The sequence below is a fragment of the Lithobates pipiens genome, unplaced genomic scaffold (assembly GCF_037356315.1).
Source record: "Lithobates pipiens isolate NorthernLeopardFrog02 unplaced genomic scaffold, aLitPip1_a1.2 Scaffold_18, whole genome shotgun sequence".
Taxonomy (NCBI): domain Eukaryota; kingdom Metazoa; phylum Chordata; class Amphibia; order Anura; family Ranidae; genus Lithobates; species Lithobates pipiens.
In genome coordinates, this window is record NW_027507758.1 from 142,856,810 (window position 1) to 142,883,575 (window position 26,766).

Consider the following 26,766-nt stretch of genomic DNA (forward strand, 5'->3'; position numbering starts at 1 on the left):
GTCTTCTTCACTGGATACCAGGAAGTATACCGACCCTCCTACCAGACCCTCTGCAGCCCCCACCCCCCCCCCCCCCCCACTGTGAAACCCACCAATCCAGTAAGTGACTCAACCATTTATTTTCTTTTTCACATTAACCCTCTCTTTGCCTAATTCCCCTGTCATGCTAGCCCTACACTATTTATTTTTTTTTTGCTTTGGGCTGTATTTGATCATGAAAATATGAAAAAGCAGGCAAATATAATCAGTATGAAATAACTTTCTCTAACCTTCATAATAAATCGTTGAAATGTGTGATCAATGTGTTTCAGTTATCTGTCTATTTAAGCCTATCTCAGAATGAAAACAAGCCGGCCTTGCCAGCACAGTGTCTGGTGAATTACAGATAATGCTCCAGGAAAGGCCACCATGAGATCCATCACACTCATTTATACTTCCCAGCAGAGAGAATTCCTTGGCTGGTATTCCTTTCCTCAGGGCACTTACACACAGTTAGCTGAAGAAAAGCCTTCTGTCTGTGTGGCAGATGTGTTTATTTATATTTTACTGAATTTAGTGATTAAAAAAAATGTAAAATATAAATGATATCATTCCCAATTACACAGCAGTGCATTTATTTATTAATAAAATATTCTTCCTAAATTGGATAGCTTGCTGAAAAGTGTGTTGGCTTGTAGAATGAATGATGCAGCTGGGCGGGCGGAGCCCTGAATAGCTGCGATCTTTAAAAAATTATGACAGCAAGATCAGGGAGAAAATCCCCAGCTTGCTGTCACTACAGGCGGCATATTGAGAAGACATTGCAAAAAAAAATGGGAGGCACATGTAACATCTTCCCAAAGGTGAACTTAATAAAGTGCCAGTTCTTTATGTTTACATTAATAACGTTTTTTTTAGATGCATCTATGTGTGTGTTTGTTTTTTGGGATGTTGTGGTGGTGAGCAAAATTGCATGCGGGGGGAGGGAATGTTTGTCCAGGGCCCAATTCATATTAAAGAAGACCCTGGCTATAACGTTCATGCAAACCAATCAATATACGTAATTGGGATTTTATTTGTTTGTTTCGTACATTTTTACCAAAAATATGTAGCAGACTTCATATTGGCTTAAATGCATAAATTTTTCAAATTCTTTATTGGATATGTTTCATAGCAGAAAGTAAAAAATCATTTTCTCAAATTTGTTTTCTTTTGCAAAATTGTTAGTCTTTTTTTGTATATAGTGCAAGAAATAAAAAACCCAGAAATACTACCAAAAGAAAGCTCTATTTATGGGAAAAAAATGACTAATTTAATTTATGTACAACATCGCATGACCACGCAATTGTCAGTTAAATTAACGCAGTTCCATATAGCAAAAAATGGCCTGGTCATGAGGTGGGGTAAATCTTCTGAAGGTTAAGTGGTTAAAAATAATTAATATTGTTTTCAGCTTGTGGTGCTTAAATACAATTACATTCCGTTTTAAGTTATGCATAACAAGCGTTTGACTATATATATTTTTTTTAATGCAATTGCAGTCTTGTGCTTTGTAAATGTATTAGATCTGTTGACCAACCCATATGCATTTAATTCAACTACTCACTACAGTATATTTGGTTTTCAGCAGGTTAGCTATGGTGGCAAGCATTTCAATTCATGGAGGCTGTGGCAGTGTTTTCCTAAAACATTGGCAAGTCATGTTCTAAATATTCTGCTGTCTGTGCTATTTCTGGCAGCAACCTGCATAAGGGAGAAGGCAGAGGTGGCCCATCCATTAAGGGCGCAGTGCACTGCCCCTTGCAGGATGCCGAATGCATGAATTCCAATGGTGGGGGTGTTTTTTGAAACACGTGATTAGAGCCAGAGGTTCTAATAGGCTTCAAAATAGGGTGGGCTCGGGATGCAGAGCACTGCGAACCGAGCACACCCAGCTGTGTGACAATAGCGAATGAATATTCGCTATTCACACTAAATCCCCTCCCTGCTAATCAGGAAGAGGGTATGAAACTCGTTTCCAGAATTGTCTGAAAGGAGAAGCGCTCCGATTGGCCACGAGGAGGAGGAGACAGAAGCCCGTGATGAAGCTGAGTCCGCCAGTGATGTCCACCGCCCGCGATGTCCACCGCCCGCGATGCCTGCCATAGATGGGGTAAATGCTCCCCACCCAACTGACCAACTGAACTGGGGTAGCTCTTGGTACACTTTGACGCCCCCCCCCCCCCCCAAAAGAAAATTACCACCAGCCGCCACTGGAAGAAGGGATGCTGGAGTGTGGGACAAGGTGCCACATATAAATCTAAATGTAAAGATAATTTTGCACACTAACATTCTTAATTTGTGAATCTGACAGCGTAAAGCATATTTTAGTTGTGGAATGTGAAGTTAATTGGTAAAAAAGCATGACATTATTTCCTGTGCAAATTACATCACCACATAAAACTCCCTATTAGATATGAATATCAGCTTGCAAAGTTCAGCTGTTAATGAAAACTCTGAATGCTTCGTTAAAGTTCATGACCGTTTATTCATACTCATTGTTTAACCACTTCAGCTCCAGAAGGTTTTACCCCCTTCCTGACCAGGCTATTTGTTGCGATACAGCACTTCATTGCTTTAACTGACAACTACGTGGTCGTGCAACGCTGTACCTAAATAAAATTTATGTCCTTTTTTTCCCACAAATAGAGCTTTCTTTTGGTGGTATTGTATTACCCCTACAGTTTTTATTTTTTGAGTTATAAACCAAAAAAGGCAGACAATTAAAAAAACAAACATTTTTTTTTTACTTTCTGCTTTAAAACGTACCCAATAAAAAAAAATAGGAAATCAAATTTCTTCATCAATTTAGGCCAATATGTCTTCTACATATTTTTGGTAAAAAAAAATCCCAATAAGTGTGTATTGATTGGTTTGCGCAAAAGTTATAGCGTTTACGGGGGGCGTGGCCTGGCGATGCACTAGAGCGGACGTGTGCTCTGTGAGCTCCGGGGCCGACACCGCTAAAATAGCCTAAAATAACCAAATTATCCCTCATCCTCCTCGCCTGACGATGGGCCGGCGAACGGGCAAGTCTCTGCCCAAGAAAGGTGCCTCCACGGGATCAATTAAGCGGTTCCTCTCTGTGGAACCTGAAGATGCGGAGGGGCAGGATGGCCTAGGCCACTCGCCGCGCGGTGGAGTAGACCTCGCCTCCCGCGATAGGCCGGACCGGAGATCGCGCTCGCCTGAGTCTTCTGCGGGCTCGGGCGATGAAGTGGACCTGCCTCATTCCGCCGGCGCGGCGTCGAAGGTGAGCGGCCTACCTACCACCTCTGACCTGGCCTCTATGCTGCTAAACCTTGAGCAGGTCATTAAGAAGGAGGTCTCCGCAGTCCGATCGGACCTATCTCAAGTGTTGCTGCGAGTCGAAGAATCGGAACAACGTCTAGATCGACATGCGAACGCTATTCGGTCTTTGCAGGCGACTACACGTCAACTTGCCATTGCTCATCGAACGACCGTTTACAAGCTCGAAGACCAAGAGAATCGCAACAGACGCAATAACGTTCGGATCCGGGGTCTCCCCGAAGCGACTAGGGATGACGACCTTTTACCGTCCGTCAGAGGCATTTTTAACAGCCTTCTTGGCCGAGCAGCAGATGCCCCTTAAAGATTGATCGGGTGCATAGAGCTCTTCGACCCCGCAACCTTACCACGGACATCCCACGGGACGTCATATGCCGGGTCCACCATTACCCCGAAAAGGAGCTGATCATGCAGAAGGCCAGGGGCGCCACACCATTTGACTTTGATGGGGCGATGTTATCCTTCTTCCCAGATTTGGCGAGGGAAACCTTGGATCGACGCAGAGCCCTGCGTCCCCTTACGGAACTGCTTCGGGCGGCGTCCATTAAATATAAGTGGGGCTTCCCTGCAGCCCTGATTGCTTCTAAGGATGGCAAAACCGCGATACTTCGCTTCCCAGAGGACCTGCCCAGATTCTGCAACGATATGAATGTCACTGTCCCAGAACTGCCTGGCTGGCAGGATGGCATCCCGCCCATACCCACTGGGGCCGACCAGGGATGGCAGAAAGTGGGCCGTGCCCGTCGCACCTCTGCCCCGGATTACCGCCCTTGAAACGGCGAAATGCCCTGCCGCTTGCTTTCCTGCACTGGATGATGAGCTGCAATCGCAGGGAGTGCCGCCTAAGTGAGGTTGTGAGGTTTTCCCTACCCTGGTTGTGCATAGACAAGGACCGTTTCTGGCGGCTGCTGGACCTTGCTGGGTAATGGGTAGGACGTTGATGGCTGTGCAGCCTACACCTTTGTGCCTCACTGGGGGCCCCTACCCGAGGGTGGACATTACTATCTTTTGTTCTGGGTCCTCTGACTTTGTTGTACATATGTTTTATTTAATGGCGTTTTACTTTTTCTTTTCCCTCCCCTTGCTTCTTGCACTTGGTTGGATTGCGGTATCCCCCTGCAGGCTTTACCGCCCTAATTTCGTATTCTTTTATACAGGCGTTCTACTGTTCTACATACTGGAGGATGTGAGTTTTATGTTGTGGTGTCGGCACCGGGCCACTGGGCAGTGCTTCAGACCTCCATGGTGTGGTTTGCGCCCAGTTGCCTGAGTCCCGTCTCCCCCTTTTTGAGCGGGGGCTGCCCGGCGCGGGGCCCCGGTGTCCTTGCCCCTTTTGGGGTGGGGGGCGCAGGGGCCCTGTGGCGGACATGTGGCCCGCTCGTGCACGGCATGATTATGCGTGCACTACTAGCTGTTGTCAGACAGCATTTTTTCTGGTTCATTTTGTTTTTCCCACTACTGTGTGGTCTTTTCTCTTTCTGTTCCTTTTTCTTCTTCTTCTCTTCTCCCTCCCCCCTCTCTTGGCTCCTTCCTCCACCTCCCCCGGCCCTCTCCTCCCCACTTAGCGGTGGTCCGCCTCTGTATTGCACTGGTTATGTATTGGTGTTCGCGGTTCCTCCTCCTGAGACCTCATGGCCACTGTGAACCTTGTATCTTTTAATGTAAGGGGCCTCCATGCCCCGGGGAAGAGACACAATTTATATAGAGAGCTGGGTCGTTTGCGGGGGGACGTGGTCTTCCTCCAGGAGACCCACCTCACACATACGACCCTAGTTAGACTACACTCACCGAAGTACCCCACGTGGTACTACAGCCTCTCCGACATTCCTAAAGCAAAGGGTGTGGCCATTGGGATTCGTGGGGGAACCGCGTTCACGTTTGAAGATATGTTGAGTGATCCTGCGGGACGTTTTCTGTTTGTCCGGGGCACCCTGGGCAGCATGCCGTGTACTCTAGCTACCTTGTATTCCCTAACAAGAATCAAGCGAGTTTTCTTGCCTCCACACTCAACTCCTTGCGGAGTTTTGCCCGTGGATGCATCCTACTAGCGGGCGACTTTAATGTTCCGCTGGAACCTACTTTGGACACCTCTAGGGGTGGCTCCTCTTTATCCAGCAGAGGATTGAGGTTTATACGCTCACGACTCCATGACCTGCAGTTGATGGATGTCTGGAGAATCGCTCATCCACGGGAAAGGGACTTTACCTACTATTCTTCCGTACACCAAACGTATTCCAGAATTGATCTGTGTTTCATTGATCATCAACACCTACCGCTCATAGTGAAGTCAAGCATTGACTCCTCTCCCCTGTCAGATCACGCACCGATCTCGTTAACCCTCAAAGTAGAGTCCATACCCCTGAAATCCACTAATTGGAAATTGAATGAGGACCTGATAGCCGAGGAGGCAGATAAAAAGGTGATGGGTGACAATTTAGAGTTTTATTTTAAGACTAATGTAAGCCCTGACGTCTCACCGGGAGTGTTGTGGGAGGCCCACAAGGTGTATATTAGGGGTAAGTTTATGGAATTGGGATCTAGGAAAAAGAGGGAGCGCATGCTACACCAATCTACCTTGCTGGGTGAAATTGCAGGCTTGGAACGCCAACACAAACTGAACCAGACCCCGGCCCTTTTCCATGCCCTGACTGAGGCCGCGTACACACGCGGGGACTGTTCGCCCAACTTTGTCCGCTGAACAGTGTTTCGGCGGACAGTCCGCTCGTGTGTGGGCTTTCAGCGGACAGTTTCAGTGAACAGTCCGCTGAACAAGGCTTTTCGGAATTTCCGAAAAACTGTCCGCTGAAACTTTGTTTCAGCGAACAGTCCCCTCGTGTGTAGGCTTGTTCGTCAAACTAAGTTCCGCGCATGCTCAGAAAGGATTTACACGCCGAAAGTTATAGTGCAGTGTATAGGACGTCGTATTTTTCGTCCCGTCGTACGTGCCGTTCACGTCATCGCGCACGGTTTCAGCAAACTGTTCGTTCGTCGTGTGTGGCCATGTCCGTCCATGCTAATTTTGAGCGGACTGTTTGCTGAAACTGTTTGACGGACAAAGTTGGGCGAACAGTCCCCGCGTGTGTACGCGGCCTGAGAAGCGGGAGACCCTGAAGTCCCTTCTTCATTTGGACCAAAAGCGACGTTCTCGGTTAGTGGCTCACCGATTTTATGAGTGGGGGGATAAACCCAGTAGGTTATTGGCCAACTCGGTGCGACAGCGTAAAAATGCGGCGTTCATTGCTAAAGTTAAGACCCCCTCGGGAGACCTGGTGTTTGATACCCCGCGCATAGCCCAGACGTTTAGGGACTTTTATCAACGACTGTATCAGGTGCACCAGGACGTCCGGGATGGAGATACACGGGGACGCCTTATTTGGGACTATCTGGCCCATGCCGCCCTCCCCACGCTCCCCACGGAGGTCTTGGCTTCCTTGGAGAGTGAGTTTACGGCGACGGAGCTTCTGGGCGCCATGAAGAGTATGGCCTGTGGTAAGGCCCCGGGTCCTGACGGCCTCACGGTGACTTATTATCGAGCGTACGCTGACATACTGCTCCCTTACTTAACCAATTATGCTAACGTGACCTCGACAGGTGGAGACCTTCGTCCGGAAACCACTCATGCCCACATCACTGTTCTACCCAAGGCGGGCAAAGACCCCAGCGATTGCGCGAGCTACCGTCCTATCTCGCTCTTGAACATTGACGCAAAAATTTATGCTAAAGCTATAGCGAACCGGCTGCTCCCCTTGATACCACAATGGGACCAGACGGGGTTCATCCCAGGGAGGGAAGCGCGGGATAACTCCCTTCGCACACTTTCACTGATGGCGTATGTGCGGCGGACTTCCCAGCCCACCCTGTTACTTTCCACGGATGCTGAGAAGGCGTTTGACAGGGTGGACTGGGAATATCTTATGGCTACGCTGACGCACCTAGGAATTGGCCCCTCTTTGCGCTCTAAAATATCGGCCTTGTACCACCGTCCCACTGCTCAAATACGGATTAATGGCACCCTTAGTGACCCCTTCACCTTATACAATGGCACCCGCCAGGGATGCCCACTCTCGCCAATTTTGTTTGCGATCTCCCTAGAACCCTTCCTCTCCCTCATCAGGCGCAACCCGAGTATACATGGTATATCAATAGGCAAGACGGAACACAAATACGCAGCTTACGCTGATGATATATTGTTTTATGTACAACAACCGTTGATCACCCTCCCCAATCTTATGTCTGAGTTTTCGGCCTATGGCTTGGTCTCGAATTTTAAAATTAATATGTCCAAATCGAAACTGTTAAACATCTCTGTCCCCGCCCGACAGGTGTCTCACCTGAAACGGAACTACCCCTTTACTTGGCAGATGAGCTCCATTAAATATTTAGGTATTCAACTCACGCCCTCCCTATCGTCCCTTTTCCGCGCTAACTTTATACCCCTGCTTAACACACTTAGGTCAGATATCCAGAAATGGTCCCAGCTACGACATTCTTGGTTGGGCAGAATTGGGCTGGTCAAGATGAATTTGCTGCCCAGGGTGCTCTTTATGCTTCAGATGGTCCCGTTCGGGATACCGGTGGGTTTCTTTACAATTTTGACATCTCTGGTATATAGATATATATGGAATAGGAAAAGACCCAGACTGCCTAGATCTCTCCTCACCCGCCCTAAGTGTAAGGGTGGCTTAGCAGTGCCAGATTTTAAACTTTATTATCGATCCATTGTGCTGACTAGGCTCTCTGACTTGAAATATTGCAAAGAGACGAAACTTTGGGTTAATCTAGAAACGGGCCTATGTGGCACTGAACTTTCCACGCTGATGTGGATCCCGAGGAAATTTCGGACTCTCTTGCCTACTACATCACCGCTGACGCACTCATCCTTGATGGTATGGGACTCTATCTGTAAGACGCATGGCTGGTCGTATAACTCCCCCCTGATGCCTTTGGTGGGACACAATTTCTTCCCACCTGGTAATATAGACCCTCAAACTCATCCATGGCGGCTGGGCAATAACATCTACCTGCATCAATTCACCGGCCCCTCCGGCGTTTTGTCGCTTTCTTCCATCATGGGTGCATCCCCCATATCATATATGGACCGCTGGAAACATCATCAATTGTTGGCCTTTGTTCGTTCGCTCCCAAAACCCTTACGCTCCATGGCGGAGCTTACGCCTGTGGAAACCGCATTTGCCGACACTAGCCCAACTGAGAGGCCGGTCTCGTACTTTTATGAAGCACTGCTGTCCCTCACTTCTACTAGTACTCCCACATTCCTACGCAACTGGGAATGGGATCTACATATGGAACTCTCACCGACCCAAAAATCACAAATCCTAACCCTGGCACATACATCCTCCGGATCCTCTAAAGCGTCGGAAATGGCGTATAAACTTTTAACCAGATGGCACTACACGCCTGTGGTATTACACAGGTTTTTCCCCCTGTCCTGTCCTGTCTCCCCCCCCCTCCCCCACTTCCACATCCCCCTCATTTCTCTATGTCCTTTCTCTCCCGTCCTTTTCTTCCTTTCTTCCTTTTCTCTTTTCTTTCTCTATCTCTGTTCATTGTGTTCTCTCTTTAATAATGGAAGAGAAGGGTGTATTCTTATTACTGCAGAGGTTGACTGGTTCCAGCGGCGGTGATTCGTACCGATCACCTGATCCTGCACCTTTGCAAGCCTGATGGTGGTTCCAGTTCGTAAACTACCTCTAGTAGATAGGCCCTCGTGGGCAGTATTTTGCTCTGATCCATGGTAACTAACGATGTAATAACACTGCCCCCTACGCTGGTTTATGTATTGCCTACTATGTTATTGTACATGCTTCTTTTCTTCAATAAACATTAATTAAAAATAAAAAAATAAAAAAGTTATAGCGTTTACAAACTATGGGATGGATTTATGGACTTTTTCTTTTCTTTTTAATTGTTTTTACTTATAATGGTGGCGGTTGACAATTTTTAGTAGGAATGTGACATTGCGGCAGACAAATCTGACACTAAGTGACACTTTTTATGGACCAGTGACACCAATACAGTGATCAGTGCTAAAAAAAAAATGCATTGTCACTGTATAATTGACACTGGCATTGAAGGGGTTAACACCAGGGGTGATCAAGGGGTTAAGTGTGCTCCTAGGGAGAGCTTTCTGACTGTAGGGGGAGTGGATGCACTGGACAAAAAGAGAGATTAATATTTCTTCTTAGTAGAAACACAAAATCTCTCTTTTCTTCCCTGACAGAACATTTTTTGGGGTCCATTTGAAACTTTTTGACTGTTTACCATTGCTGAGTCCTATTAGGATGATCTTTCAAGCTTTCATCTATGGACAGGACCCCCCAGTAGACTGTTGTACATCCTTGTGGGAGACCACTTTCTGCTCCTTTTCTTCTCCTCTATCCTTTCCTTTCCCCTTTTCCTTACCTTCCCCTCCATTTCTTTCCTCCCCCCTTTTTCCCATATGGTGCACTTTTCCATGGACTGGATGCCTTGTGTTCCTTGGATGCTCTTTTAGCCATGTACCAATAGGATCCCCTGAAGAAGCTACTTGCGAAACGCTTAGCGATCCATTGGCGCTTATACTGGGATTCCAGTAGTTTTGCCTCCAGTCAAAAGGGATTTTCTTGGACTACAGTAATACCATTCTATGAGCTATCTATGTGGTTTTCCATGTTCAGCTTTCCCACATATACATATGGGACAGTGTACAATAAGACATGTCTATGTACTCTTTTTTATCGTATATTTTAATGTGATTTTATAAATGTTGATATTTTATTATAAGGTGAGACCATTTTCTTTCCTATTGGGATTACAGTGGCAATCTTTAACGTCAGTTTTTCTATATTTTCCTTTTTTTTTGCGCTGTAATAATGTCACTGGTCCCCAAAAAGTGTCCCTTGGGGTCCCATTTGTCCGCTGCAATGTCGCAGTCCCGCAGAAAGTAAAGAAAGTAAAAATTATTGTATCTTTTTCAAAATTGTCAGTCTTTTTTTGTTTATGGTGCAAAAAATAAAAACCATAGAAGTGATAAAATACCACCAAAAGAAAGCTCTATTTATGGGGAAAAAAGGACATCAATTTTGTTTGGGTGCAACGTCGCATGACCGTGCAATTGTCAATTAAAGCGGCGCAGTGCCGTATCACAAAAAATGGCCTGGTCATTAAGGGGGTAAATCCTGAAGTGGTTAAAGTGAAGCTACACTTCATCTGAGCACACAAACCAATAATGCTATTTAATTCATTTTAATCTTTAGGGGAAACTCACCCATTCATCCATGTTTTATTTTGTTGAGAAATCACTTTGAAAAACAACCCCCTAGCATTTCTGAGTAAGGGCAGATGATTCATGTAGCATTTACTTCCTGGAATTCATCTGCCGTTGGGCTTAGGCATGCAAGCGGGAGAGGGCGTGCTTAGCTGAGAAAGCCCCTCCTCCCCTTCTAAAGTCTCCTGGGATCTATGACATAATTTGCCTAGGCATGGATACCAGGACATAACTGAAGAAATGTAAAAAAAATGTTTAACCACTACAATACAGGGCACTTTCACCCCCTTCCTTCCCAGCCCAATTTTCAGCTTTCAGCGCTCTAGCGCTTTCAGTGACAATTGCGCGGTCATGCTACACTGTACCCAAATGAAATTGTTATCATTTTGTTCGCACAAATAGAGCTTTATTTTGGTGTTATTTATTCACGACTCCGTTTTTCTTTTTTTGCGATATAAGCGCAAAAATAGCGGAAATTTGGAAAAAAAACAATATTTTCTTTTTTCTATTTGAAAAGAAATCCAATAAAATCAAATTTTGTCATAAATTTAAGCCAAAATGTATTCTGCTACATGTTTTTGGTAAAAAAAATTCCGTTAAGTGTATAATAATTGGTTTGTGTGATCACGGACATATGTACGCAAATGATCATGTACATATGTGTGCAGGTGATCACGTACATATGTGTGCAGATAATCATTGGGACATGTGATTTTAGTGGGACATATGTGGGGGACATGTTTTTATTATTAGGGACATGTGTTTTTATTATTTGGGGACATGTATGTTTTGGGGACATGTGTGTTTTGGGGACATATGTGGGGACTGTGTTTGTACTGTGTGGTGTGTTGTGTGTTTACACTACACTGATGATCAGTGAGTAAAAAGCTGTAAAAAGCAGCCCATACTCACTGATCATCAGCCGGCTGCAGCGTTCTGCTCTCCTCTCCTCAGCGGTGACTTCCGTGTGAGGAGAGGAGAGCCGATTGCCTAGCAACCGGCTGTTTGTTTACATCACATGACGGCCGTGATTGGACACGGCCGTCATGTGATCAGGAGGGCCAATCACAGAGCCCTCCTGCCGATCTGAGATGTGCCGTGTCCGGGTGACACGAGCACATCGGGATTGCGCCGCTGCGCGGGCGCGCGCGCGCGCGATCCCGCTACTCCTGAAGGACGTTCCTGAACGTCCTATCAGGAGTAGACGGCTCCCACCCGGCCGTATATATGCATTGGCCGGGTGGGAAGTGGTTAAGACAAGCGAATGTGATATACTTTCCTATCTATTTACTGATGCTAACATAAGGAGTAAAAATAGTCAATGTTGATTAAGAGAGAGAAGTTTTGCTTTAACCTCCTTAGCGGTATTCCCAAGTGTGCCTCTGGGTGAATTTTCAGTGCCAAAAGCGGTAACCCCGAGTCACACATGGTATCGCATCACAGGATCCAGGCAAAGTTACTTACCTTGTCCCCAGGATCCTGCAATGTCTCCCCGCTGTGTGTGCGAGTCGTGTCCTCCGCCGGATCTATCACAGTGCAAAGCGCAGTTTCCCCGCGAGCGTTGCGACATACGGGGACGTAGCACGGCACCAAATTCAAAAAGTATAATTCAAAAGTATTCATATAGTACGCTATAATCTTACAGATTACATTACTGTATCAAATTATTTCACCTCCCTTTTGTCCCTAGTGGTTTGTCCAATGCCCTGCATGCAGTTTTATATTATATATACTGTTCTTTCTGCCTGGAAACTGGAGATTGTCCATGGCAACCAAAAAGCATCCCTTTACATCAAAAGCGGTTTTAGACCAGCTAGAAAACAGCGATAATAAATTATAATCACTTGCAGAATTGAGCGATAATGATTTGTAGGGAAATTCATCATCAAACACTGAAATAATGACAGCGACAATTCTGCAACTGAGCAAATTTCAGTGTTTTTTGATTTGATTACATTATTGAATAATTTTTATTATTATTATATTATTATTTGTTATAATTATTTGAAGTTATGTATTATAGTATAATTTATGATTTCATGTTTCAAACTTTATCATACCAGGGATGTCTACTAGATTCTTGTTTGGACAGATTTAAGTGGGTCATTCCTAAGAATTACAGGCCTACAATACAAATTTCCATGCAAAATTATGTACCACTTTGAGCATCAAAAATCTGACATAATCATACCGCCAGGGAGGCTAAGCAGCCCCTAGATTAGTAATTTTGAATGTGGGTTGAATGAAAAAAATAACCTAATTCCCCCAGCCACACATTCGAGATGGATTAGGGCATCCTCCACACCGAGTCAGTGTATTCAGCAGGGGAAATTTACAGGGAGGAGTAGACAAAGGAGTTGATATCTATAAAGAATCAAATGTAAATATGTGGCTGTGTTAGCAGATACAAAACAATGTCATCCCTAAGGCCGGCCATACACGGTTAGAATCCAAGCCACTTCAGCAGGAACCAGCCAGGTTTCAAATCGTCAATGGGCAGGCTGAATGTACCAAGTTGTTCGAGCAATCAACTTGGGTATGACCAGCCAGCTGAATTCTCTTACAATTATATAATCACTGCCTCTCCCAGCGGGGGTGGCTTCCCCCATCTGCCTGCTGCTGGAAGCAGACAATTTCTCAGCAGAATGGATTCCCCTGTCAGCACTGTCTGTGTTGATGGGGGAATCGTGTACATTTCTTTCCAGCAACCCATGATTGCAGGAAAGGAATTTTCACTGTGTATGGCTTGCCTAAAACATTATGCGTGTGTTAAAATATACAGCATGTGTGTAATGTAGCATGTCCCCCGTAACCATTGCCTGTAATGACAATGGATGGGAAAACCATAGGTTTTTAGTGTTCTAGGCATTCATAACTTCAAATATAACATGGCTGAGGTTATCGGGAAAAAGGGAAGTGGGATAAAGACTTGGTGGTAAGCAGCTTCAAAGTCCATACTACTTGTACAGTGGAACCTTGGATTACGAGCATAATCCATTCCAGGAGAATGCTTGTAATCCAAAGTACTCGCATATCAAAGTGAGTTTCCCCATAGAAGTCAATGGAAACAAAGATAATTTGTTTCGCATTGACTTCTATTACATGCAATAACGTATGTGGCCAGAGGTGGGGGGGGGGGCACCAGAAAGCCTCAGAAATACTCGGGAACAGCTCAGCTGAACTCAGAAAGCCTCAGGCTCGGAAACTGAGTATTTCCGAGTATTTCCAAGTGATTCCGAGTATTTCTGAAAGGCTCTGAACTGTTCAGATAGTCCCGGCGCCCTCGCGCTTCTGGCCAAATGCGGTACTGCACACCCCATTAGCTTGAATTCTGCTCGATTTGCAAGACAACACTCGAAACCGAGTCAGAATTTAAAAAAAAAAGTCTTTCAAAATGCTCATTAACCACATTACTCGTAAACCAAGGTTCTGCTGTATATGAAATACCCTTAAATTTTGTACTTGCAGGTCAATATAGTTCCCTTCAGATTGGAAGGATGGTCTGTAGATGCTCTTTATTCCAATGAGGGAGGGGTGGTTCATAAATGTTTATCAGTCTGGCGGGGAAGTTAGGAATGCAGTGACGGTTCTGTCATATTCAGGCTGACAAGGACAGGAATTTTTGCATCAAGGGCAAATCATTGCACATAATATAGTACTTAGCATGCATTGTAAATCCCACATACATTTCATTGCTGTTCAGCAGCATGCTGATGTGATAATTATCTGCAACATTATTAATAATTAATAATGTATTTATGTCACCATTCAATGGAAGCATTGTATTAAGGAACAGGTTATCAGAGCCTTATTTTCTGTATGTAATACTGTTATTGTCCTTTATTATAGATCCATCTGAACAGCAGAGGCCTGATCTATTCTGTGGCTTTGCTTCTGGCTTCCTTGTTTGTTACGGTACGGTATTTCTTGTTTTCAAGGATAGGTAAAATGCTGTGTGTCTTGCAAACAATATATAAAAGTGATAAAAATGGTAACATTCAATTACATTCACATATGGTTTAACATACTCCTACCCCATCCTCTAGAGATCAAATCTAATAAGATCAAAGACGAGTCCTTCTTTTGTAACTTTTCTTCTTAGGTCCAAAAAACAGTTCCCCAACCTAGCTACATCATTTGTTAATTTATTGCTTGAAAAATGTGCACTTATACAGGTATACTTTTTAGACTTTTTATTTCTTTTATAGATTTCTATTTATAAGTTTTTATATATCATATAGATGGATAGCATATTTATTTCTTTAGTTCATGGCCAGAAAATAATCCCATTCCTTGGTAATATTTGGATGATGATGCATTTGAATAACATTAGATAGATAGATAGATAGATAGATAGATAGATAGATAGATAGATAGATAGATAGATAGATAGATAGATAGATAGATAGATAGATAAGTAGATAGATAGATAAGTAGATAGATAGATAGATAGATAGATAGATAGATAGATAGATAGATAGATAGATAGATAGATATTCGCCCACTTGCGGGGAACTTTTTCCCCTCAGCTAGTGGGCGAGAAAGAGTTAAAACTACCGCAAAGTGCTGCTGCAGCAGCGCTATGCTGGCCATATAACTGCGCTGCCCCATTGATTTCAATGGGCAGGATCAGTGAAGGGTCGGTGTATACACTACTCCTTCACCACTCCAAAGATGCTGCTAGCAGGACTTTTTTTAGCGTCCTGCCAGCGCACCGCTCCAATGTAAAAGCCCTTTGGGCTTTCACACTGGAGAGACAGGAGAGGCTCTTTACAGGTGCTATGCAGGCACTATTTTTAGTGCTGTAGCGCCTGTAAAGTGCCTCGTGTGAAAGGGGTCTAAGGTGAGCTGCCATTCTATCACTGGTGGAGGATTGCATTTGAGCACTGTTATTTTTATTTAACACAGAGATGGAAGATCAAGAGCACAGTGCACTGTTAATCAATTGAATTATCTTGTTTATTTATGGGATGGATTTATCATTTTGAATATAATATATTGTTTGGATTGATATTGAGTAGTTGTTATCTTGGATGTAACATTGTTGCACCTATATTCCCATGTATTCACTTATGAATTTGTTACATTATTACTAGTTGCGCTACACATTTACGATTGTTTATTTATAGGTTGAAGTGAGAACACTTTTGGTGATAGCAGCAACTTTATTATTTATTTATTTTTCACATATACAGTATATATATATTTTAGATTGATTTATTGGTTTGCGCTGATTGAGGTTTGGGTTATTGAGCACAGCCTATTCAAATGCTGGAAAACTCAGCTCTTGACTAGAACACCTGTCGATGTGAACCCTAATGCCCAGTTCACACCTATGTGAATTAGATGTGGATTACACCGCATCCTATTTTCAGGACATTTTAAAATACATTCATTTGAATGCATCTAGTTCACATATATGCATTGCATTCGTACTGCCCAAAAAAACGTGGGCATTTTCTGGGCATTGCGGTGAAAGTTACAAGCACATTATCTTCTATGGGAACGCATCTGATTCGCAGATGCATTCCGTTCTGAAAATGAATTCTCTCCTTCTCCTCACTACACCCCCCCCCCCCCCCCCCCTGCTCACTGATCTGCAGCTACAATGGAGAGGAAGCACATGTGTGAACCCAGCCTTAAAGCGTCAGTAAACCTACAACATAAAAAACTTTCCATAAATGCTGTATTACATGCTGTTTTTTGTGCATGTGACCAGCAGCAGAGGACTACAAGCTCCTCTTGCTTATGTTTCTCTGCAAACAGGCTGGGAAAGAGCTGGCTCACGCTGTATATCGATTAGGAAAAAGGTACTTAGACTTTTTCTCATCCATATACAGAAATAGACATGTGTGCTGCCGAAAAATGGAACGGAACAAAATAATAACAAATAATAATAATAATTTTTTATTATTATTATTATTATTATTATTTATTATTCAGGATTTATATAGCGCCAACAGTTTGCGCAGCGCTTTACAATATGAGGGCAGACAGTACACTTACAATACAAATCAATACAGGAGGGATCAGAGGGCCCTGCTCGTTAGAGCTTACAATCTAGAAGGGAGGGTCAAGTTGAAACAAAAAGGTAATAACTGTGGGGGATGAGCTGATGGAGAAAATGAAAATACAATTAGGTGTGGGTGGGGTGGGGTTATTTTTTAAAAATTATTGTTATTTATTATTATTAATTAGTTACGTTCCAGTCGTTTAGATACAGCATTCGTTATTATGGATAAATCGATAAATTCGTATTCGTTACATTTACTAACAGCCAAATTTGAAAGGAAATTCTAATACCAATAATTTTATAGTTATTAATAGTTAAGTTATTATTAGTTATTATTTCAGATTTTCAAATTTTCAGGCTTTTTTCATTTTCAAATTTTCATTCTTATTTTTGGATTTTTGTACTTTTGAATTTTTGAATTTTCTTTCTTATTTTTGGATTTCCAAATTTACGGGTTTCGAATTTCAGATTTCCAAATTTTGAATTTCCAAATTTTCAAATTTCCAAAAACTTTGAATTTTGGAACTTTCACATTTCCGAATTTCCAAAATGTCAAATTTTTTAATTTCCGAATATTAGAATTTCTGAATATTCGTAAAAATTTGGAAATGCGACAATTTGGATATTTTCAAATGAATGAATTTGTCTACAATGAATTTGGAAATAAATGAATTGCACATGTCTATACAGAAATAGAAGGGACAATGTAAATTAAACAGTATGTGTTTAGTATCACTTTAAGCTTCTTCTCTTCTGGGCTAATATAACATGCTGTATACTGATACAGGATTACTTTAAGTATACATTTCTACTCTTTTCCCATAGAAGCACCTAGACTGATTCATGAAAATTCTAGCCAATAACTTTACTGAATTCTATAAATGATATATAATTTCCTTCAGTAATGCCTATTTGTGATGTTTTTGCCTGGTTGTCATAGCATTCTTGGCACGGTGTTGACTGTTCTGGTTGTTTATTCACTTAGGTATGCGGTATTCGTCTAAACAAGTGGAAACTGGACAAGAAGCTGGGCGTGGCATGTCTTCTCCTCTATGGTGTCTTCCTGTGTATTTCCATCCTCACAGAATTCAATGTCTTTACATTTGTGAACTTGCCAATGTGCAGGGGAGGAATCTGATCCATCGAGCCAACTGGTTCATGAGACTTCATCTTACTCTTTGGTGCAATACAGAAAGGCGACCCGTGTCCTGCATAAGGTCGTCAACTGGTCACTGTTCATGATAATTTCTTACTTCCTTCTCTCCCTGTTTATTCCATGGGGACAAAACCTTCCACAGTTTCCATGTTCCACTTTATTTTTCACTGTTGGAAATTCCAACGCTTGTTGGTAATTATCCTATTATACAGTGACCAGGGTTCCAGATGAAAAGGCTGCTAACTGGCCTCAAGCCAGCCCAAATTACATCTGCTAAAAAACATTCTGTTTTAAGTTATTTGGACTAATGTAATTTATGACTTGATACTGTTCAAACATTGCAGAATAATAAGAACGATTCATTACCAGTAATCAGTTATTATGAGGAATATCATGGGATAAAATAGCTGAGACACTTTCCCTTGTTCACATGAAGGTAAACTCCTTTGACGGACTGTGCGAACAACAACAGAAGACTGAAAGGATGATCATTATATGAACTTTTTAAGAAGAATGGATCGTATTGATAATTTATTTTATGGCAAGATCATTGGACAGCATTTTATACAAAGAACAAATCTACTTTCTTAAAATAAATGGATAAAAGGTAGATTTTTCTAGAGATGGGTTATCATGGCATCCTCGATGTAGTTGGATGACCTGATAGTGGTTGCAAAGCCCATCCATTTGTGTATTGCCAGTGCTGGACTGGTGCTCAGCAGCGGAATTTGATGCAACTGGGTAAATTTGTCAGTATATAAAGTTTATTGTTATATTCAAAGCTACATGGTCATAATTGAAGGTCCCTTGGTATATGTTCTAAGTTAAATCTGCCTGGTACAGTATTTTTGTATAAACGTTTTATAGCTGGCCCTGATCTCTAAGTAAACTAGTCTTATATAATTTGCTAAATACAGTTATGGACACTGGTTTCTTAAAGGCACATTTTGCACAGATGCTTTTCCATGATGATACAACATGAACACTTATGATGTATACACTGGATTTGTCCATATTGTATTTAGAGCTTCAGAAAAGAAACCTTCTATTATAGCATTAAACAAGGCAGAGATTATGTACTCACATGTCAGCCCCAGTTACCACAAACCAGCCATTTTTTGTAGTGTAAATCTTTAATTTATTATACATATGCAGAGAGGAATTCTATTTGAGGAAATTTAGCAGTAGTTTCTCTAAGTTATGAAAGCTAACAGTAATTCAGGGATCTTAGTGGACATATGCACTGCAATGCTTATTTTTGTAAACATATAAAACATATCTATATACCTAATATGTGTGTGTTTGTGTGTGTGTGTACATATATATATATATATATATATATATATATATATATATATATATATATATATATATTATATATATGTGCAACTATCCCATTGTGGTGCAATGTCCTAAATAAATATATGAGATAAAGAGTTTATTGATGGAAAAATTGTGTATTTTTTTAAAAGATACCATTTTAAGAATACCTTCCTGTGCCCCTTATTAATCCTCCCAGATAAAAAAAAATATGAATGTTAATTGTACATAGGAAATCTTATTGTCACTGTGTGTTTTAGAATTCTACAATGATCTTCCTTCACAGCAGAGACATCTAATATAACCAGTATGGCTCCAGAATCTATACTATATATAGTGTGACATTGGCCAGCCATTCCTATTAAGAATGGCGAGCCTATATTGTGAATGTAGACATGACTTAGTGGAACAGAACTTGTAATTATTAGGAAGTATTTTTTAAATAATATGCAACAGTGCAGTAAAAACATTAGCAGACGGTTGTGAGAGGCTTTGGTTTTATTTTTGGGAAAATATCTATCAATGTAATTTTTTTGGGCAAAAGAGTTTCTATATTTAAAATTAAAACCAAACTGATTATACTCAGTTCATAAATGTATAATATTATTTGCCATAAAGACCGTTATTTTCAACAGTAGGATCTGAAAGTACCATGGCTGCAAAATAACAATTATTTAAGTAAATCACACATCTGTTAATGGGAGGACTGGGTTGGGGAATAGAGGGGTATTTACCACCCAGGCCACTAGTAATAAAATATGTTGGGCTGGTGGCCCTGAGTGGAGATACTTCATCAGTTAGACATTGATCAGAGCAGAACATGTGGTCAGTGAGATATGGGGGTTATTATAAACCACCTGCTACCTGTTCAAACCTGTAATCATTCTTCCAGCACCAACTTTCTTTAGGATTCTGAGATGTCACGTGATTGAATGTGAAGATCCTCAATGGAAGCTGATGCTGAAAGATGTGAACAGGGGAGTCACAATAAACCATGTCTTTTAGTAACACCTACTTTTCACCATGCCCACCAATAACTGCAACACCTTGTTAGGTACATTTTCTTTTATCTACAAAAATCTACCTTGAAAGTATATAGCGGCCCTAAGCCAAAGCTTTCCAGTCCTTCCTTGTGCCTGGTATACTTTAGCAAATTGAGGCTGTGTGTTTTTCTCATAAAAGAATACACTTTGGTATTTGACCTCATGTTTTGGATGTTATCAGTATTGGCACATTTGTATTAGAGTTGATTATGAACTGTCAGTCTGTCATTTTTCATTTTAACCTGGAGCCCCCTGTCCTAGTCGGAAACCATCATGCAATGCTGCTTTGTGTTTTGTATATTCATTGTTAACAGTCAAAAGGCTATTATTAATTTATTCACCTCATTCTTATTTTCTGTTAAGTGTGAGACAATTCTGTTAAATGACTTATCGTACATTAACATATGTATTAAGTTAAATCGGTTAAAGTAAATTGTGGAATGTGAGTTAAAGCAGCAGTATTAGAAATGAGTAAAATGTTACAGAACTAAAACATTAAAGAAATGCTGCTGTCATAATTGAAAACCTTTAGCTGCACATAGGGAGTACAGACTATCTGTTCAGTACTTTAGACCATTGGTCTCCAAACTGGGGCCCGGGGGCCAGATGGGGCCCTTTGCTTGATTCTATCCGGCCCTCAGGACACTATTCCTCCAACTGATACCATTAATGGGGCACAATTCCTCCTACTAAGACCAATGATGGGGCACAATTCCTCCCATTGACACCATCTATGAGGCACTGTTCCTCCTATGAAGACCAATGATGGGGTACTATTCCTCCCACTGACATCATCTATGGGGCACTGTTCCTCCTCCTATGACCATTTATTGGGCATCATTCCTCCCACTGACACCATCGATGGAGCCCTGTTCCTCCTGTTAAAACCAATAATGGAACAGTTTTTACTCCTACAGATGCCGGGACTATTTCTTCTCACACTGCCCAAAGTCTGGCCCCCCTGAAGCCCCAAGGACAGTAAACTGGCCCCTTGTTTAAAAGGTTTGGACTATACAAATCCACCTAAGCTCCTATTATCTGTAAACTGGTGAACCTCTATTTGTAGTTTACACCCAAAATATTCCCCTTGCTGCCTCTCACCTACAGGAAGTGGAAAGTGTCAAGCTTTTTTGCAACCACTAGTCACAATCAACCATACAAACCTGCTGTAATGTGTTCAGTGAAAGCAGAAACAGCTTGAGACATAAATTTGAGGAAGTACACTCCCATTAACCCTGTGAGGTGCTGTCTGGATTCTTGCTGCAGAGAACTAGAATTTAAATTTAAGTTGAACTACTGACATAAGGCATAATTTCATTCAGATATGTATTTATTAAATAAAAAAAAGTAAAATGTATTTTTACTTAAAGCTAGAATAGTGAAGAATTTGTTTAATCCTTTGCACAGCATCACTCAGACTAGGAAAAAAAGATGAAGCTCCTTTTCTATTGCTTTTCAGTGGATTACAGTAGGCTTACAGAAGAGGGAGCACGTGGCATCTATGGGCTTCTACCCTTTAGTGTCCTTTCAACAGGCATGAAGAAATGAGGTGAATAAAAAAAACAGAACATCAGCAGACATTTTTTCTAGAGTCTCCCTTGTTATAATAATATCAGTGGGAGAATGTGTTAAACTGTCCATATGGAGGATAATTGCAGCTATACAAGTAAGGCAGACCATTTATAACAAGCGTACAATTACGATCCTGAGATTTTTATTCTTTTGTCCTGGGGTTAACTTTAGCACACTTGCTTTGGATAGCATTAGTAGCTTGGTTTAGGGAATCACCTTTAATTTCTGTTAAATGATTTGGGCTGATTTGCTGATTAGGATATATTCACTTGACTTATCAAAGCTGTATGCTCTCCATTCCGTGATTTGGAAGGAAAAGTCTTCATTTTAAATTCTTTTGCACATGACCCAATGTTCAAGATAAACAAAGTTTTAACTGAATACCTTTAAAAAAGTTAAGTAACCCCCTTTGTATTAGTCACTTTCTGCTTATCACAATAAGGACGTTTTGCACAGATTGGCTAGACGCTTTAAGGAACTATTTGCACAATCCCCTCCACTATCCTAAAGTAAGGCATAAGCCCCCTTTTTGGAATCATAATCAAAGTGAGAGATACCTTCTGTTTTAAGAAGGCTCTGCTGTGCTTCTGTAAAGAAAAAATATGAAGATATTTAAAGTGATATTAAACTAAAAAGCAAACATTTATTATATTGCAGCTTACCAATTTTGACAGTAGATGTGGTGCTGCAATAGTTCTCTTTTTTTATGCTACCTTTCTTTTATTTTCATCTGGTGATCCAGTCAGTAAATCTGTTGTTTTTCGAAAGAACAAGATCCCTTGCAGATTCTAACATTTAAAGGGATGAGACAAACCATTTATCATTGAGAGGGGTGCTCACAATTATCATCTTTTATTTATTTATTTATAACCTTTATCCCAAAAGGAGAAAACTGTTTTTGGAACTGCTTTTAAAGTGTTGGCCGTAGTTTGGTTTCAATTTTTGAGTGTATATAAATTGGTTGGTATATCGAACACTCCCCCCTCTCAGACTGACAATGTAGCTGTCCAAATGTGCTCATCCATCCAGCGTGGGGGCACTTTAATGTAGGTGGTATGCTACTGGCCAGATAACCAGGTGAAAACAGAGGGAAAAAGGCCTAAGGCCCTATTCACACATCACATAGCGAGAATGTGTTCTTGCTCTTTATTTTTTTTACGCGATTTACACGCATTTCTGTTTGTCGTGCATAGGGCAGCCCATTCAAGTGAATGGGCTGCCTTATGCATGTTTGAAGTGGCAAAGAAGTTCATGTACAAAATGTTGTCCTTGAGCCAGGCGGCTCATGTTTTGCCGTGAATTTCACAAATTTTGTTGTGTGGCAATCATGACAACATTGTACCACATTTGGTGTACTATTAGGAAATAATGCCATCATAAGTGCATCGTACATTTTGCCTTGATTCTGGAATCGCGGTCAGAATCGTGCAACTCTACCCCTGTGATTCCGATACATGTATGTGTGAACAGCTACCAAAAAAAAGATGAATGCATCATCACATCTAATGATTGGTAAGCTGCAATATATTACATTTTTGATTCTGGGTTTAATACCACTTTAAATGTTGATGAATAGTTCTATAGAAGAATACTGGCACTTCTTGAGGCTGGAGTGATTGTTATCTGCTTGTTTAATGACTGAGAAATGTATGTCTTATCAAGCTGCTGCATGTCAATGACTGACTGATCAAGAAGTAAAACAACATTTAAGGGGAAATGTGATGTTTTTGGAGCAGGCTTACAAGCTTAGAAACGGATGTTTTATGTTATTTTTACATGAATAGATTTTTACATTTTTTTAAAACTTTGTTTTACAAATAAATATTAACAAATATTACAATTATTCTTGAATGCAGTAAATTCCCTTTAAAGGGAATGCATAGTTATTTTGTATATAATTTCTTTATTTATATATGCCGGAAGTAAAAAAAATAATTATTTTTAAATGTTTTTCTTTTTTTTAGTCAAGTAAATTATGTATTTTATATGACTATTTTGTATTTTAATATCCAGCAGGAGTCATTTTTACATGTATTACATGGACTCATTACCTCCTCTGTTTAAAAACACCAGTTTACAGAGCTCAGATGCTCAAACTTAAATTTACATCTAATGCAGAAGTCAGGAAACTCAATTTCCTTTCACCTTAGAGAGTCTGAAAAATAATAGCTTCTTATGTACTCTTTTTTTAAACCCATAGTGCTTTGGGAATCCTGTCTGGACCCTATATTACATTTTTATTTGTAAAACAAAGTATATCTACTGTATATATTGAGAGAGAGAGAGAGAGCAAGATATAAAATATTAGCTTACTTGGGGGTTAGTGGATTTTTTTTGGTACCTTATCTCAAACCAAAGTTTGAGATACATTTAGATTTTTTGGTTTTATTAACTTTGTTAAATTCATCCTTTGGAGCTCTGCTTACTGCCTACATAGTGGATTGACCAGAGTAATATATTTTTTCTGTAAATGTAAAGTAACAGTTTTTTTTGTGTCAAAGGGCACATTGATCCTTATGATACCTAATATAGCCTCTTCACTCTGCAAAAATGTTGTAAAGTAGCTGCTGTTGTCACAGCTGATCATTAGCATGGTGGACAATTCCTAACCCGATGCCAATGTCTATCAATTAAAACTCTGAAAGCATGTCTGTTGTGCATAGATCATGTCTTCCACCCTAAGAATTGAATTTCAACAACACCATACTCTTTTGTATTTATATTGTTAACTTTTCTTGAAAGCTTTGTATACAAGGCTTTATGTGAACCTGTTCTTGTCAATAAAGTACCTAAAAGTGCTCTCTGTAAAATCCTTTGGGTACCACACCCAGGTTGTTCACAGGCCCCAGTGGGCATTGAAGGCTTTGGCATTGACAGTTGAATGGAGAAGTGGAGCTTTGCTTTGAGAGGGCATGGCTTAATCTGAACTTGAAGAGACATAGGCGCTCTGTGTACTACCTGAGCTGAGGACTTAGAGATATTTGCGCGGACTATGGTATTGATTTGAAGCCCACAATGCATTTCAGCTACAAGAACCATTCAGACTTCTGGGACATGTAGCCACTGCTCTCTGCCCACCGCCATACCACAGAAAGGTGGAAAATGGGACTTAAGCAGTCACATGACCCCTACACTATATAGACTAAGATAATAAAAAAGTGTACATTCTCCAGGGGTAGGGTAGGGGACTGGGGGAAACATTTGCTTTGATGCCTGGGGCTCTTCTTTAACTATCAATCAGGGTAGAAAGTTTGGTGTTTAAGTGACACTCTTTATTGACTTACTGTATGTAAATTATTAAAGGTGCAGGGTTTGGAAGCACGTTGGGTTTCTTCTTTAGGTATCATACAACATATTTCTATGTATAAATACGTGGTTTTCTGGACTAGCATTGTATAATGCCTGTCAAAGAAACCCAACATGTTTCAAAAGATTTCATATTTAGGTCAGATAGTCAGTAAAGGGTATCACTTAATCTCCAAAGTTTTCACATATGCTTCTGACTGAAACAGATCTCCATATCTTCTGGAGGCAACAATTCTAAAGCTTTACACTTTACTTCCACTAGTCGGCATTGCTGTAGTTTCATACACAGTTACATAGCTAGGTTTAAAAAGAAAACTTGTTCACACAATCTATATTGACAGTTGCTGACAGTCCCCAAAGGTAAAAAAGGAAGGTATAGGTAGCACAGATCAACATTTAAAATAGACATACAAGTCTAGGTAAACTCATTTTAGGCTAGTGTTTATTTTATTTTTGTTTCATATTTTCTTGTTGCTGCCTTTCTGTATGTATTGACCTTTTTGTGTTGCTTTTTATCAGCTGTGCTTTATTAGTATTTGTTTAGAATTTGTTGGCACTATAGCATAGGTACTAGATGAATACATTTCCCAGGCCCTTGAAAAAAAGAGGCTGCAAAAAATACTATTTTTAATTGAAAATAAAATAAAAAATGTGGTAAAAAAATAAATAAATAGTAAAGTCTGCCCTCTTGTATTGCATGTATGTGAGAACACTTTCTAGTACAGCTGCTTTGACTCCATACAAGCATCACTGGACTTTACCCAGAATGAGATCTGATCCCCTGTTCACTGATAGCTTTGTTTTAATTATTATTTTTCTGTATGTGAGAAATATTGATTGTTGTTTATGTAGGCTTTTTTCACCTTAACTTATGGATCATTACAATTTAGGAATAATTTGAATCATTTTAGCTATATGTAAATATTTGCTGAATTGGATAAAAAGGGATGTTTTGAAACCTTTATGTACTGATATTGCACAATAATTTTTTTCTTTGTTTTCATTAATCTGCGTGTTGTTAAATTGTTACTAGTTATTTTATGGGTGGGATATTGTTTGAAAACCTAGACTGTACACAGGCTTAGATTACTGTACTTTAAAAAGGTTCTCCAAGAAATAAATAGTTTCTTCATACTTATTAAGTTGAGCTGTTTGGAGATCTACAGCCTTCATGTCATTTGTTTCCATTGAAATGGTGAGGGCTGCCTGAAGACCACCTGACTGAGGATCCCCTATGTAATATCTGGTTTCCTGGGACCAGCTATTGGTTAGGAGAAGTGCCATTACAGATACCTTTTAATTTCTATAAGTATCTATAGTAGAACTTCCTCTAGCACTTCATCTTCCTACTGGCAGGTTTTAGATGTGGTCTTGGATATACACAGGCTTCAGCTCTCCTGTGAACTGCGCTAAACAACAGAATAGCCCACACCAGAGTAAGTAGAAAGAGTTAACTCTTTTCTAGATAACCTCTTTAAAGTGGATGTAAACCCACTCTCATCCTTTCTTAACTACTGCCATAGTGGTTATCTATAAGGAAATACATGCCTCCTGCATGTGTCCTTACCTGTCAAATGTCTCCCCTCTGTCTGTTATGAGACCCGAAAAACTGCAGATTCTGTGGGCAGGTCTGTTGTCTGGAGCTCAGTGGGTGGAGGCGTGATGTCAGGAGACTCCCCACCCACCTCTACACTCCCCTTGTCAACATGCATTTTCTCTTGTTTATTTTTTACACTGAACTTCTGGTCTTGTGGATTATGCC

The 26,766-nt window shown here is 41.0% G+C and overlaps 1 protein-coding gene across 1 annotated transcript in view; it reads left to right on the forward strand.

The window, feature by feature from the left end:
- SLC24A3 (solute carrier family 24 member 3) overlaps positions 1 to 26,142 on the forward strand; it is a 568,031-nt gene extending 541,889 nt beyond the window's left edge. Inside the window, exons 16-17 of the mRNA XM_077486207.1 lie at positions 14,444 to 14,509; positions 17,593 to 26,142. Of these exons, the coding sequence (XP_077342333.1) occupies positions 14,444 to 14,509; positions 17,593 to 17,745 (219 nt within the window). The 3' untranslated portion in view covers positions 17,746 to 26,142. The remainder of the gene's footprint in view (positions 1 to 14,443; positions 14,510 to 17,592) is intronic.
- Positions 26,143 to 26,766: the final 624 nt, after the last annotated feature.